At 30.7% G+C, this 13,560-nt stretch overlaps 1 protein-coding gene across 1 annotated transcript in view; it reads left to right on the top strand.

The window, feature by feature from the left end:
* The window catches only part of LOC105204249 (lachesin), a 367,012-nt gene extending 355,384 nt beyond the window's left edge, over positions 1–11,628 (top strand). Inside the window, exon 5 of the mRNA XM_039455250.1 lies at positions 10,699–11,628. Coding sequence (XP_039311184.1) covers positions 10,699–11,114 — 416 coding nt within the window. The 3' untranslated portion in view covers positions 11,115–11,628. The remainder of the gene's footprint in view (positions 1–10,698) is intronic.
* Positions 11,629–13,560: the final 1,932 nt, after the last annotated feature.

Raw genomic sequence — 13,560 nt, 5'->3', positions numbered from 1 at the left:
CCAGTTTATTATATAGTTGACTCTTTTCCTACGAGGACATATCTAAATTCTACCATCGCCTATTGCATCAATCGTAAGGCCCAATTTTTTAGACATTGTTTTTAGGTTATCATCCCACATAGTTCTGAAGCTTCCATTAACATTTCAGAATAATCTTATTAATATTGCAAGTTACAATATAATATTGCAAAGACATACAATATTAATATTTTGCCAAAATGTTGTAGAAATATTATAAAATTGTTAGGATATACATGTAAGGTAAGGTTGCCGATATCGCACCGGCTCTTAAATCGCACCACCTTGCGTATAAATTCAACTACAGTACTTGTACACTTTTTGCAGGATTATTTGAGAACTAAATAACATTATCATTATCCTTTATTGAACTCAACACGTTCAAAAACAATAGAAATTTTGTAATTAATATTTAAAAAAAAATGGTAACTTTATTGCTATTTTTCAACACATTTCGTAGCTTGATTGCAAAAAAGGTAAAATAAATAATCAAAATTTTGATAGTTTGTAATAATCACAATATTGTTAAAATTAGATTAGCAAAGTTCAAATAACTTTGTACTTTTATTTGTAAATTAAATAAATGAAGTTTTACAAAATGCTTTAGTCTCTTAAATCGCACCATGCCTTAGTTTCCTAAATCGCACCATTGCTTTGATCGTGACTATATATATAAAATCAAATATAATAATCATACAAGCATACATTTTAACAATATTGCCTAATGTGACAATGTCATTACAATATTATTAAAAAATTATCTAAATCATGACATTGACTGAAATTATATTTAGTTTATAGTAATTATCTCCAACGTTAATAAAATTATGCTTATCTAAGGCATTTTTGCTCGAGAAGAAAGAATCTAGTAACAAAAAGTGTCGTTTTACTCCAGAAAGAATAATATTAACCTGTGGTGCCAATTTAGGAGACCAGTTGCCTAAATCGCACTATTTAAAGGTTTCTTAAAAATTGTCATTTAAAAATTTATGACAATACATACAATTTTGAAAAAAATAAATATAAAAGGAGAAATGTTGTACTTCATTATGACGTAAAAAAATTAAAAATATTCCTCATAATTCCTTAGTTATAAACCTTATGTCAAAAGTGGTGCGATTTCGGCAACCTTATCCTATTAAAACACGCGCTCCGATATGCGTGTAACTTTGTGTGAGAAGGCATTTGTGAGTATTCCCGTGTGTATATCATTTTAGTGAATATATAAATATTAAAAATATAAGCAATGAAACAAAGGATATGCGAGTCAAACGCGATAGTTAGTGCGTATCAATAATACAGTGTAAATATACTTAGTAAATGCTTAATACAACAATAGCACAAATAAATGTCGATAATTATTTTCTGAAACGTAAATAAGCACCAGACGCGTTTTGACTTTCTTTGAAGTCATTCTCAACGATGGTTAGTAATTAAAGAAATTAACTTAGTGGTCATTAAACAAATAAAAACATTATAAAAAACTTCTCAAATTATTATATATTAATATTATTGTTTTATATACATCAAGAGAGAGAAAGAGAGAAATAAAATAACAATGTTTATTACATAACAAAACATTGGGTAATAATTTCCATTCCTATATAAAAATTTAATAATAATTTTCTAATATGTAGGATATTCAGATTTTAATAAATAAACTTTAAGAAAATTATATAATAAAGATATTCAAGAAAGATGAGAAGAAAATTTTTTGCACTTGCATACATTTACAATCTTTTCATTCAAGTTTCATATGCAAAAAGATTAAATTTATACAACTGCAACAAATTTTTCCTTATATATATATTTATATATTCTCAATATCTATCTGTTTTTAAAGCGTTCTACGTATTTGTAACGTATTTCAATATAATATGAGTTGCATTTATAACATTATTATAGTCTTACATCGTAATATTTCTAATTGTAAGACATTTTAACGTTGCTGCAAGCTTGCAGTAACATTGCAGAAACATTTCACCATTTTCATGTAATATTACAATGTTTCAATGTAAGATTTAGACAATAACTTTACAATCTTTCGGCGTTATCGCGAAAAGTTATAATGAAATACGAAACAATATTATAAAATTGCTGTACAATTTGATATGTTGCTAAAGTTGTTAATTTGATTAAATCTTTCAATTTGATTAAATTACTTTAATTTAAGTATTAATGTATTGAAGTTGAATATATAAATGTTTAAACTAAAGTTTAAATATTCTAACAAGGAACGTTTGGCAATCCAAAAATTGAAAAAATTCTAAAATTTTGTGTACACATAGAAGAGTTCATCCGTAACACAAAAATATTTTTTGTTTGTGCCCAAATTCAGTTTTAGGAAGTCAAACAACCTTTTGAAAAAATCGGTTTTTTTCTTTTTAAGCAAATATCGTCGAAACTATAAAAGGTAAAAAAAATGTTGAATGGCTTGTAAAGTAGTTTACAATAATAATTATATAATAATTATATAATACAATAATTACATAATACTTTTGCGTATAGATAAGAATCAATTCATCTATCTAGTTCGCATTTATGTTTTTGATATTTCACTTTTAACTTGTGTTTAAGAAATATTAAAAAAAAAAAATGATTTACATATTGGTGACTTTCCTCTATACAAAAAGTAATTAGAATTGTCTATTTAAATAAAGCGGTTAAACAGGAATTTTTTTCGTCGCTAAAATGGCATAACTGTATTCGACTTTCATGTGTATGTACAAAGTTTTAATAATGTATCAATTAATTTGCTTACAACAGCTATTTATGTTAGTCGACTTTTGATATTTACGGTAATTTTCTTTTATTAGCCTCTGTCGACTCAAAACGCTTTCGAGAAAGTGATAATTTGAATTTTGGGAACAGAGAAAAAGAGAGAGAAAGAGAAAAGTGTCATAAAAGCCCAAATCTATAGTGCTTGAAGAATAATATTTATTAAACTTATGTATACCAAAAAGTTGCATTAGCTTTGATGTATGAAATGGTATACATTATTATAATGCAAAATCCATGAATTTTCTTTCCACAAATTAAGCAATTTTTTGCAAATTGTTTCACGCAAATTTTTTATAATGCTAAAGTACCATTCCTTATTGATTGTTTGGCCGTTGTTTGATTGTTCTTTTTTTATTTTAATCGTTTCGCTTAAATTGATGATTTCGTACTTTTTGAGTAGAAGTTGTAAAAAAAAGAACATGTATTGACAATTACAAAAATAAATTCGACACAGTTTTATTTCGACGTTCTTACTTTATCATTTTTCAATGATTATTACTGTTATTTATTAATTATTAAATATTTTATTTTTCTTTTCGATAAATTATTAATAAAATAAGTACAGTTAAGAATTATTTATATTTTTGAATATTTTAATTCATAAATTCGATATTTTCAAAAGCTACGTGATTTAAAAATTCCACAGAGACGATTTAAGTGATCATTAGTCTTAATCGTACCTTTCATTGCAGTTGCAAATAGGTTTACATTAAATTAATTTATTATTGATAAAAAGTTAAATATTGTAATAACAGAGGACCTGAAACATTAAGCTACAATTTCTTGTTTGTTTATTTGTGTACAAGTCAATATTAAATGGGCGGGGCAAGCTAAACAAATAATACAAAAGCTAAGTACTTGTATTTTGGTATACTTCATCCTTTATTATCTCTCTACATTTATGTATTACAAAATAACCACTAAGCTTATTACACATTCTATAGAAAAAGAGTAATGATTACATTTTATGTAAGTTGTTATTGTCGCTACTCATACATTGGCAAACATTGATTCAACTCATAATAATTTCGTTAATATTAAAAATAAATAATTGAAATTTTAACACAATACTAATAGCATAAAAGCTTATAACAGAGCGGGGTGAGCAAATTACTTCACTTCTTTTTTTATTTCTGCGACGTAAATCTTTGCTTCACGCGGCGTAAATACCGAAATTATCTTAACTGTGACACGCATTCGACAATTCTCCCTATATCTGGTCATTTTTCTAATCACTAAGAGAGTTTGCTTTCTTCACGTTTTAAATAATTATGTAAATATTGTAACTTTCTTATAAATTTCCGATAGAATGCGGTTTTACATGAAAAAAATTGAAATAAATCTATCGGAATGCCTATTTATCAGTGCGCAAGTGAATGGAAAAAATCCAATTGAGGTACTAAGAATGAGAAGAACTCGGAGAGAAAGGTGAATTTAATAAAGGCGGCGAGTCGGAAGGAATCCGGTATAACTTTAGAATCAATATGATCGTGATATTGTCTTTGAAATGAAGATAGTTTTAAACTCGGCCTTAATGAGCTCTCATTAAAATACAATCGGCGCGAGGTGCACTTGTTCTTGTCCATTTGTTCTAACTCTGAGCGTATTTCGTCCTTAACAGGATCATCTTGGTCCTTTTCTTTCTCAGTCAGACGGTCTTGACTTTGATCATCCGATAACGGCATGTTCTTAAGCTAACAATAATTAGCGCGCGAGTACGCGGTCATATTTTCCAAGGCACTTTATAAGCTGTCCAATTCTGGTGCGTAACATCTCGAATTTCTAATTTACACGGGCTCACAGTTTACCATTTAATTACATACGGCATGTAGCGTGTCTGATAAGTCGCGAACGATACCCTCGAGCGCATCGCTGCGCCGTGCCGCGACACGCCGTATCCTTATTAAATGGCGTAACGCTTTTCGCGAGAGACGTTGAATTATTAACCCTCAACGGGCCGATAATGTTCCTCGTGTGATGTAGTCTGCGCTACGTCGCGTGATATTTATGTCGGTTTTATTATGCTTTTATGCGCACCACGGTGGGATAGCAATACCCTCGTACTGCCAGCATTACAGTTTCGCGTTGGGATTTTGTTACGCGTTACGAGAAAAATTATACGCGTGCATCCGGAAGTATAGTAGTGAGCGACAAAGTATAATAGTGAGCGAATTCGTTGGATTTTTTTACGGCAATACGAATTGTTCGTTAATTAACGTAAATTGCAAATTGGTCCGACAGGATTTACAATTAAATTGTTTTGCATATTCATAAGAAATAAATATGAATATAAAAAACTCTAGTTGAAGACACATTCATATTTATCCTAACTCCTGTAAAAATGGACATATTTCAATTAATTTTTTTTTTAATTGATGAAGAAGCAATCGAGGAACAGGCTCGTAATTGGTAATGATTGGAATGTTTTGTGTTCTATTTGGGGTGCTTAAAAAATGCTACGTAAAAAAAGCTAAAACAAATTAGTCTTAAAAAATCGTTTCAGGAACGTTCAAACTTAAACTAGCTTATGTAAAATTAAAATCATTAACATTTATCATTATTTATCTAATTTTTCTTTCTAAATATTAATTTTTTGCAATATTTTGGAAATTTCAGCTAAATATATCAATACAAACACAAAAATTTAATCGAATTTAAAAAAAAATTAAATCAGAGCTTAATATGAACATGCAGATATGAAGTTGAATCCTTTTTTTTTATCATTGAATAGGGAGTACCTTGGTAAAAAACGAAACTAGTTTCGATTGGAGAGTTATTACAGCACAAAGAGTTCAATTGGAAAACGTTAAAAATGCATAAAAGATGTAATTGTATTATCGCACATCTGTACGGTCGTATCGATTTTCTATAATTTTCTATAAACGAGTCAATATTACTTATTAATTAATTTTATATTTATTTATTTATTTCGTCTGAATACTCTGGTCGAAAAGTATTTTAATAGATATCACTAATCATTCTTTTAACTTTATAGAATAATATCTTAGCATCTTTTTGAAAGAATAAATTTTTTACTGGTGACGAGAGAAAACCTGGAAAGTCAAAACTAATTTAAGAAGTGATTGAAATGCACAAAGTGCTCAATTGGAAAACAATTGGTTAAAAGCTTACTTATATTGCATTTGCAGATTTACATTGACTTTGATTTGATATTTTATAATTTCTTACAAATCAAGTAACTTTCATTTGCGTAATGTATTTTGTTTATATCAGTTTTATTTAATTTCGTTTTATAAATTAAATGACATTTTCAAATTTTATTGTTCAATTTTTCAAATATAAAAATTAAAAAAATAAAATGACATTACGAAAAGTGAAAATCCATTATGTAACATCGAATTAAAAATATTTTATGCCATTTACCATTTGAATCATGAAAATCGAAATCTTTCGTTGTTGTAGTAGTAAAAAATCTAAATAGTAGAGAGAAAAAAAATCATCGTGAACCCGCAGCAGATACATATCACACTTTTCAGAAACGACATCGAGATCCTTTGTCGCGACAAAGTCCACGGGGTAGCCTGCGTAAATGCTGGGTAAAGGCTGTCAAAAAATCGTTCAGGCAAACGTCGAACAAGGACTCACGCTCTAGCGATTCGAAACTGCAATAGTTCCCACAGGAATCGACGGCCATTCACTCCGGGGAACCCTCAGAGCTGCGTGCAAACGTTTCGAATCACATCTCGATTATCATTCGCGGCCGCTCGGTCGTGACAGTAGTCGGCTAGTAGTAAAAACGTATCTGGACTAGCTGGTGCGGGTGTTGGCGGCGGGCGTGTTTACACAGTGCTTCCCCTCACACACTTGATCCTATAATGCTCCCGCCGTCGACGCGCGGCGTGTCAGGTCGTGTCGAGTGAAAGGGTGAAACGCGCCCGGGCGTGAGCGGACTTAAAATTTGCGAAGCCTCTCTCGTGCGAGTTACCGCAGAACATGAGTCATCTCGACAGTATTTCTCACAGTCAAGATCAGAAACTCTTTCAAAATTTTCCTGTATCATAAAATGTAGTTGATGTTTATTACAAATGATACTTCCGACGATGTCATAGTATATTATTCAAGGCGATAAGGAATTTCAGAGAATTGTAACAAGTAATGCAATATGAAATAACAGTTTGTATTAATACGATAAAATTAAATAAAAAATTAAAATACAAAGTCTGTACTAATAAGTGGTTAAATTATATAAAAAGTTTATGAAAATAAAAAATATTATAATTGTTTGCTATATGGAGAGAATTTTTTCTCATCATTGGCATTTATCTTTAAAATCACGAAATTATACAAATAAATATCAAAGAATTTTACTATAATTTTAGTAAAATTATAATAAATTTTAGTAAATTATAATAAGATCATAGTAAATTTACTAAACTTTAATGTCAAAATTTACTATAATTTTAATAAAATTATAATAAATTTTAGTAAATTATAATAAGATCATAGTAAATTAACTAAACTTTAATGTCAAAATTTACTATAATTTTATTAAAATTATAATATATTTTGTTGAAATTATAATAAAATATATTATAATAAAAATACATAAATACAAAAATATTCATGTTATGCCACGTTTTCGTATCCCATTAACGTGATTTTAAAAATAAATTTTAATTTCTTTTGCATTCAGAATACATTATTAAAGGTGAAGAGGAGAAATTCAATCTTTGTTTAAATGAAATTAATAGTTCTAACCTTTTTTTATATTCCACGTCTACATAAAAATGGAAACAGATTTATCATTGAGAGAGATAAAAAGAAATTCGTCATTCTTTATGCGATATGCCAATAATATATTTATAAAAATATCAAACGGAACAAGCGCTTTCAAAAATCAATCAATATCCTAAAATGTTTGACATCTAATACAAAGTGTTTCACAAAAATAGATAACCAGCGGCGAGCGTAAATTTTTTTCCGAAATGTGCAGCTGTCAAAGTATCAAGCTCATATCACGTGTTTGTAATCACTTTGAAACGCTACATTCAAATCATGAATTTATCAATCCAATGTTTCCGTAGGGTTTAAATATTTTGAGAGCTTTGTGTCATATGGTACTCAGTGCTATCGACTTACAAATCAATATAGACAGTTCAGAGGAAAGAATAAACGGTTTCAATTTACGATGGAAGCTGTTAAAATTCCATAGAAGCACAACAATCGGTAACGGAAAGATATTAAAAAAAAGATTATCTTTTCGCATGATTGATTCCATTCTCGATTGATTAGCGATACATGATGATAATCTGTGACAGTATAAGGTATTATAGGTATATAGATACACACATACGCGTATATGATTTTTGATCTCTGTTAATATCATTTTTATGTAAATAAAGTAGTTCGATATAATATTTAAATATAGTAGTTCGAAACCTTTTAAATGGTAATAGAATGTATTAAATTTCTTCAGCATAAATGAATATTGAATATCGATTGCTTATCGCGATAATAATATCTCCGAAGTGATTGTTCTACAATATGTTCTAGATAATGTTAAGATTTATGTTACTGATAAAGTAATTAAGGCTAGTCAGTATAATTGTTTATGAATTGGTTATAATAATCTTCTTGATGCACTTGTTTTAATTCGAAATAGCGGTAACTGCCACTCTGCGCGCTAATAAGTCGACGATAAGGTAGGATTTCTATGAATAATAATATTGATTACATATGACAACTATTTTTTGGAGAAAAAGTAATCTATGAAACATATTGTTCTATGGGGCCCTGCTTAATTGAAAGTTATATTAAATTAATAGACAATTTATTCAATGGGCTGAATTGTGCGAGAAATTAATTTGGGAGTGGCTCTTATCGAGTAATGTTTTATTGATTTACATTATATTCAATAAAAAAATTCCTTCGGTTTGTGAAATTTTAAATTTCCTTCAACGATATTAACATAAATTTTTTGACGGTTGAAAGTTTGTAAAATATTTTATTAAAATAAGAAAAATTAATATTTTTGCTTTCTTAATGCGAAACGTTATTTATCGAAAACTCTAATGATATTTTTATGACTGATAGACGAGGTGTCATAAATGCAATTGATCTTGGCAATGGAAAACAGCAACATGCGCAAATCTAGATGAAAGGTTAATTATGCAATTGGAATGCTTTCATAGAAATATGTTTACAAACATGTGTATACATGTACATTCTACGTGTTAATTACAATTCTGATATTATTGGATAAAATATTATTTCTGATAAATTACCCTGTTATGGCAATTACGTCAATTGTCTACTACACCAACCTCATAGATCAAATATTATTAGGGCTTTCCCCGTCAGAGAAATATTCCATACAGTTATTAGCAAATTACGAAATAAGCAGTCATAAGATTGTTAAATTATGAAGATGTTCATAAGTTATATTAATGAATTATTAAAATATAGAAATGAATTATAATATACTAAATCTGATAAATGTATGAAAGTTATTATTGTTTATTTATATTTTTTACTTCGGCGCATTAAAATGGATATTTAAAACATTTAAAACTGTTAAAAAGCATATTTTTATTGGATTGAAAAATGACTGTAATAGATATAAGATTTCAAATAAGTTATTACTTTTTATGTATCAATAATTTTGTTAGAAAAATTTTTACATTTTGTTTATTTTCTTCTATATAACATTTCAAGAAGAGACAATATTTTGAAAGAAAAAATAGCTAAAAATAACTAAATATATCTAAAATGCAACTCGTTGTTGTATAATATTGCAAAATAAAGTAATGTGAAAACCGAATCGTTTTCAGCCTTTGTATTACTTCTAACAGTAGCTTCTTTTTGGAAAATGTTTATGAAAAATAAGAGTATATTAAATTAAAAAGGATTTCTTATTAAATATAGTATACTTTTATTTATATTAAAATATTCTTTTACATAAACTTATTATAAATAATAGTTGTAATAGCTATCGGCGTGGATTATGTTTATGAAAACGTTCTTTGCGATGATTATCGTAATACTTCACAGAAAACATTCTGAAAATAAAAACATTTCGAGAATCTTAAAGAGAATTTCTCTTAAATCTTGCTCTCTACGTAGGTTTTTATACTTGTACAGTCTCAACTAAAATTATAAGACACCTACACTTATATCATTCATTCAAAAATTTTATCTCTATTATTTTAAATTAATTTTCATGGCATCGTACATCAATTTAAAAGAGTTCTTGAAATAAAGGATAATTGACATTTAAATTTTTGTTTAAATCCTTCCGGCTAAAAGTATTTCAAAAATATAAGGTGCCTAATTAAGTTGGCGATAGTTACATATTTTTATGAAAATTGTGATTGTTGAAGCAAACAAAGGCGATTTTGTCTAAAATTTGGGACTATTTTGTTAATAACAAAATTGGACATTTTTATTAAAAAATCTTATGAGAAGAACAAGATTAAGTAATGAAGTAAATGCTGTAAAAATTTTAACCAAACTCATAGTTTTTGAGATATAGATGCCTTTAATGAATAGTTGCAAAGAATATTTTGTGGTAATTAGAGTAAAACTTTTTCCTAATGATTAATTCTTAGAAATAAACGATAAAAAATCTTAATACTTTTAAAAAACGCAAAAATATAATGATTTTTGAAAATTTTTAACCAACTATCTCTTCTTGAAACAAATACCATTTTCAAACATAAATTGTTTAAAGAAAAAAAAAGGTAACTAGCTACGTTGTCAGTTTCCTAATCCCCGTGTTTGAGAAACTCTGGACGTGTCCGAGATCCTGTCGCTCTTATACAAGTTATCCCCTTCTCCTGATCTCGGGAGAAGCGCCCACATACCCACCATAGTAAACAATGCCCCGATGTCTAACCGGGTCTATGAACTGTTCACGTCTCACGTTTCGGTCGTTTGCAGAAGCCAGAGCGGAGATAGCCGGCCCGGCGGAGAAATTCGTGAGGCCTGGTAGTACGCTGCAGCTCCATTGCCTGGTAAAGAAGTCCACGGAAGTACCATCGTATCTCTTCTGGTATCACAACTTCCGTATGATCAACTACGACGTTGATCAAGGCGTCAACGTTAGCACCGACCTCATCAGCCGGGAGAGTTGGCTGGAAGTGCCGAGGGCGTCGGATCGTCACTCGGGTAACTACACTTGTGAGGCCAGCAATGCTCAGCCGGCGCGCGTCCTGGTGCACGTCTTCAAAGGCGACAATCCGGCGGCCATGCAACATAGCATAGCATCGTCGCCGTCGGTGATGGCCTGCACCGCATTGTTCACCATGTTCGTCACGCTTAAGCTGGCTCTGCAGACGAACTGGTGGAGCTTGTGACGTGCGTAAGTGCGAGACTCGCGAAAATACGGAGTGAATGTTAGCCCAATTGTGTAATATTGTCATTTATCGTGTTATGCGCGCGCGCGTGATATCCATATCGTGTGAGAATGTCCTAGTTTCGATCGCTGAAGTTAAATAGAACGGCGGTATGATTATGGTGGTTCCAGTTAAAGATACATCGTTGTTATCGGAATGGTGGCACCGGAACTTTTGGAGTTGCAAGATTGGCTATGATTGATTACTACCCATTTTCAAACGATCAACCTTACTCGAAGCAAAATAACACCGAAAGATCAGCTGTGATTATTTGTGTCATCGAGGGGCAAATCCATTTAATCTATTATATGCACATCTAATCATAGTTCAACGAGGAATATGCAACAACGTAATATGCTAATGCAAAGCAGAATAATTGTCGTCATCACTGTGAGATTAATAGTGATCGATCATCGGTGCGCTCGACGGTCTGTTTACTGACGATTACTGATCAGGAATCGGTGTGTCCAACAAAGAGATCAACATAATAAAAAAAAAATATGTAGCAATAGCTCATCTTCTTTGCGCATATATTCGAACAATCATCTGTTGGTCAACGAAAAAAGTTGAGTGCTGGAATAAAGTGCCACCGTAACTACCATATGAGTCACATTATATCATCCATTCTTTTGTCGATCGATCGCTTACATTCCGTGTCATATGCTGGAACGAAAAATATTAGGTCGTAATGCAGAGGCGGACGACATCGGGAGTGCTGGATTAACTCCCTAGCTAAGATCATATTCACGATCGATTGTGACTATGACTCGCGTGTTCGCAATGGAAACAAACGAAGATGGATAGTTGTCAGTTGGACTAATACGAAAAGTTCGGCGTGCTGCTTTTGATGAACTGGAACTTGTATGCGCGCGTGAATGTGAGTGCGATACATACATGTGAACGTCAGTCGTTAGAGGGACTCTGTACGAGATTTATTTACCCGCTCGTACTTCATCGGGCAACGTGATACGTATATAATTTAGTGTTAAGGTTAAATTGATAGAAGATTCATAAGCGCGACAAACATTCTAACTGTGCGTTTATTCTACTTTCGACGAGCGTAAAAGTAAGATCGATTAAGTGTGAATCTAAATTGTCCGCGATATATCAAACCGCGGATGCACGAGCATTAACGATTACCTTGACGGTGAGTTAAAGTAACGGCGACGATCGTACACTCGTCCCTATGGGTAGCGCCGTTAATCGCACGGTATATCCGCTGCTTCGCTCGACCTGTCGGAAGGTGTCGTAAATATGTTTACATATAACACACGACTCCGCGAAGTTACGAAAGTAACAACTTTTCTCACGGGCGGCCTAAGATACTTTACCGGCGAGTTAACAACGGTTAACGAAAGTCTGTGCAATATTACCTTCCTTCGAAAGTTCTGAGCAACACTTTGATAGGTGGTAAACGAATACGAGTGAAAGTAACGTTGAGACTAAACAAACTAAACTTGCTACTGTGTGTTCTGTAGAGAGACATTCGCGCGAGTCGCACGCGCTGCATACGTACGCGAGCGAATATTTATTATGTTTCAGAATGCGAAATATTATTGTGCCAACATTCTTTTATAATTAAAAATTTGCTGGAAGCCAATACCGAAGAATATTAAACCGTTCGCATCAATAGGCAAAGTGTGTTTTTGTATTTCTAAAAAAATAAAATTCATTAGATATTAAAGGAGAAGGCGATATTATGGGCCCGACGTGTACTACGACCATATGTATTTCTGTTATTAGGTGATGAGTTGTTAGTAATTGTTTATTGAATCATTTATTTAACATAACCTGCCGTTATGTAATGGCGTTAATATGTCAATATATAATAGCCAACGTTTGTTATAAGTTATTTTTATATAAAGTATACTTTCGTGCATTTAGAAACTTTTTCAAACTACATTTACAATTTTAATGTTTAATTACACATACTTGCAATATTATAAAATTTAGCTTTTTTTAATACTAGGACTTTTTTTACTGAAATGTCGAACTAAAATAATCAGAGCAACTTTTTTACCTACCTAGTAAATTACTTTATGTAAAATGATTCTCAAACATAAAGTCAATGTAACTGCGATAGAAATAAATCTGAGAAATAGCATATAGCGGCAAGAACGTTGAAACAGCGTACCAGTCAAACTCAAACAATAGAAGAGAAGTTTTTTTTAAGTTTATTTATAACATTATAAAAAATGATATATTCCAATCTGGTCCTGTAAATATACATATGTACATATATGTATACATGTATTTTTTATTTATTTTTTAAACTTGAGCGTATTATCACGCAAATGTATGTACACTCTAATGTTTCTTTTTGTTATTTAATTTTTTATTCGACTGTATTTCGAATTGGGCAGAATTAACAACAACATGGGATTTTGGTAATGTTAGTTCTTACTTG

The sequence above is a fragment of the Solenopsis invicta genome, chromosome 11, assembly GCF_016802725.1.
Source record: "Solenopsis invicta isolate M01_SB chromosome 11, UNIL_Sinv_3.0, whole genome shotgun sequence".
Classification (NCBI taxonomy): Eukaryota; Metazoa; Arthropoda; class Insecta; order Hymenoptera; family Formicidae; genus Solenopsis; species Solenopsis invicta.
Note: the sequence above shows the minus strand (reverse complement) of the source record. Positions and strands in the feature narration are given on the sequence as shown.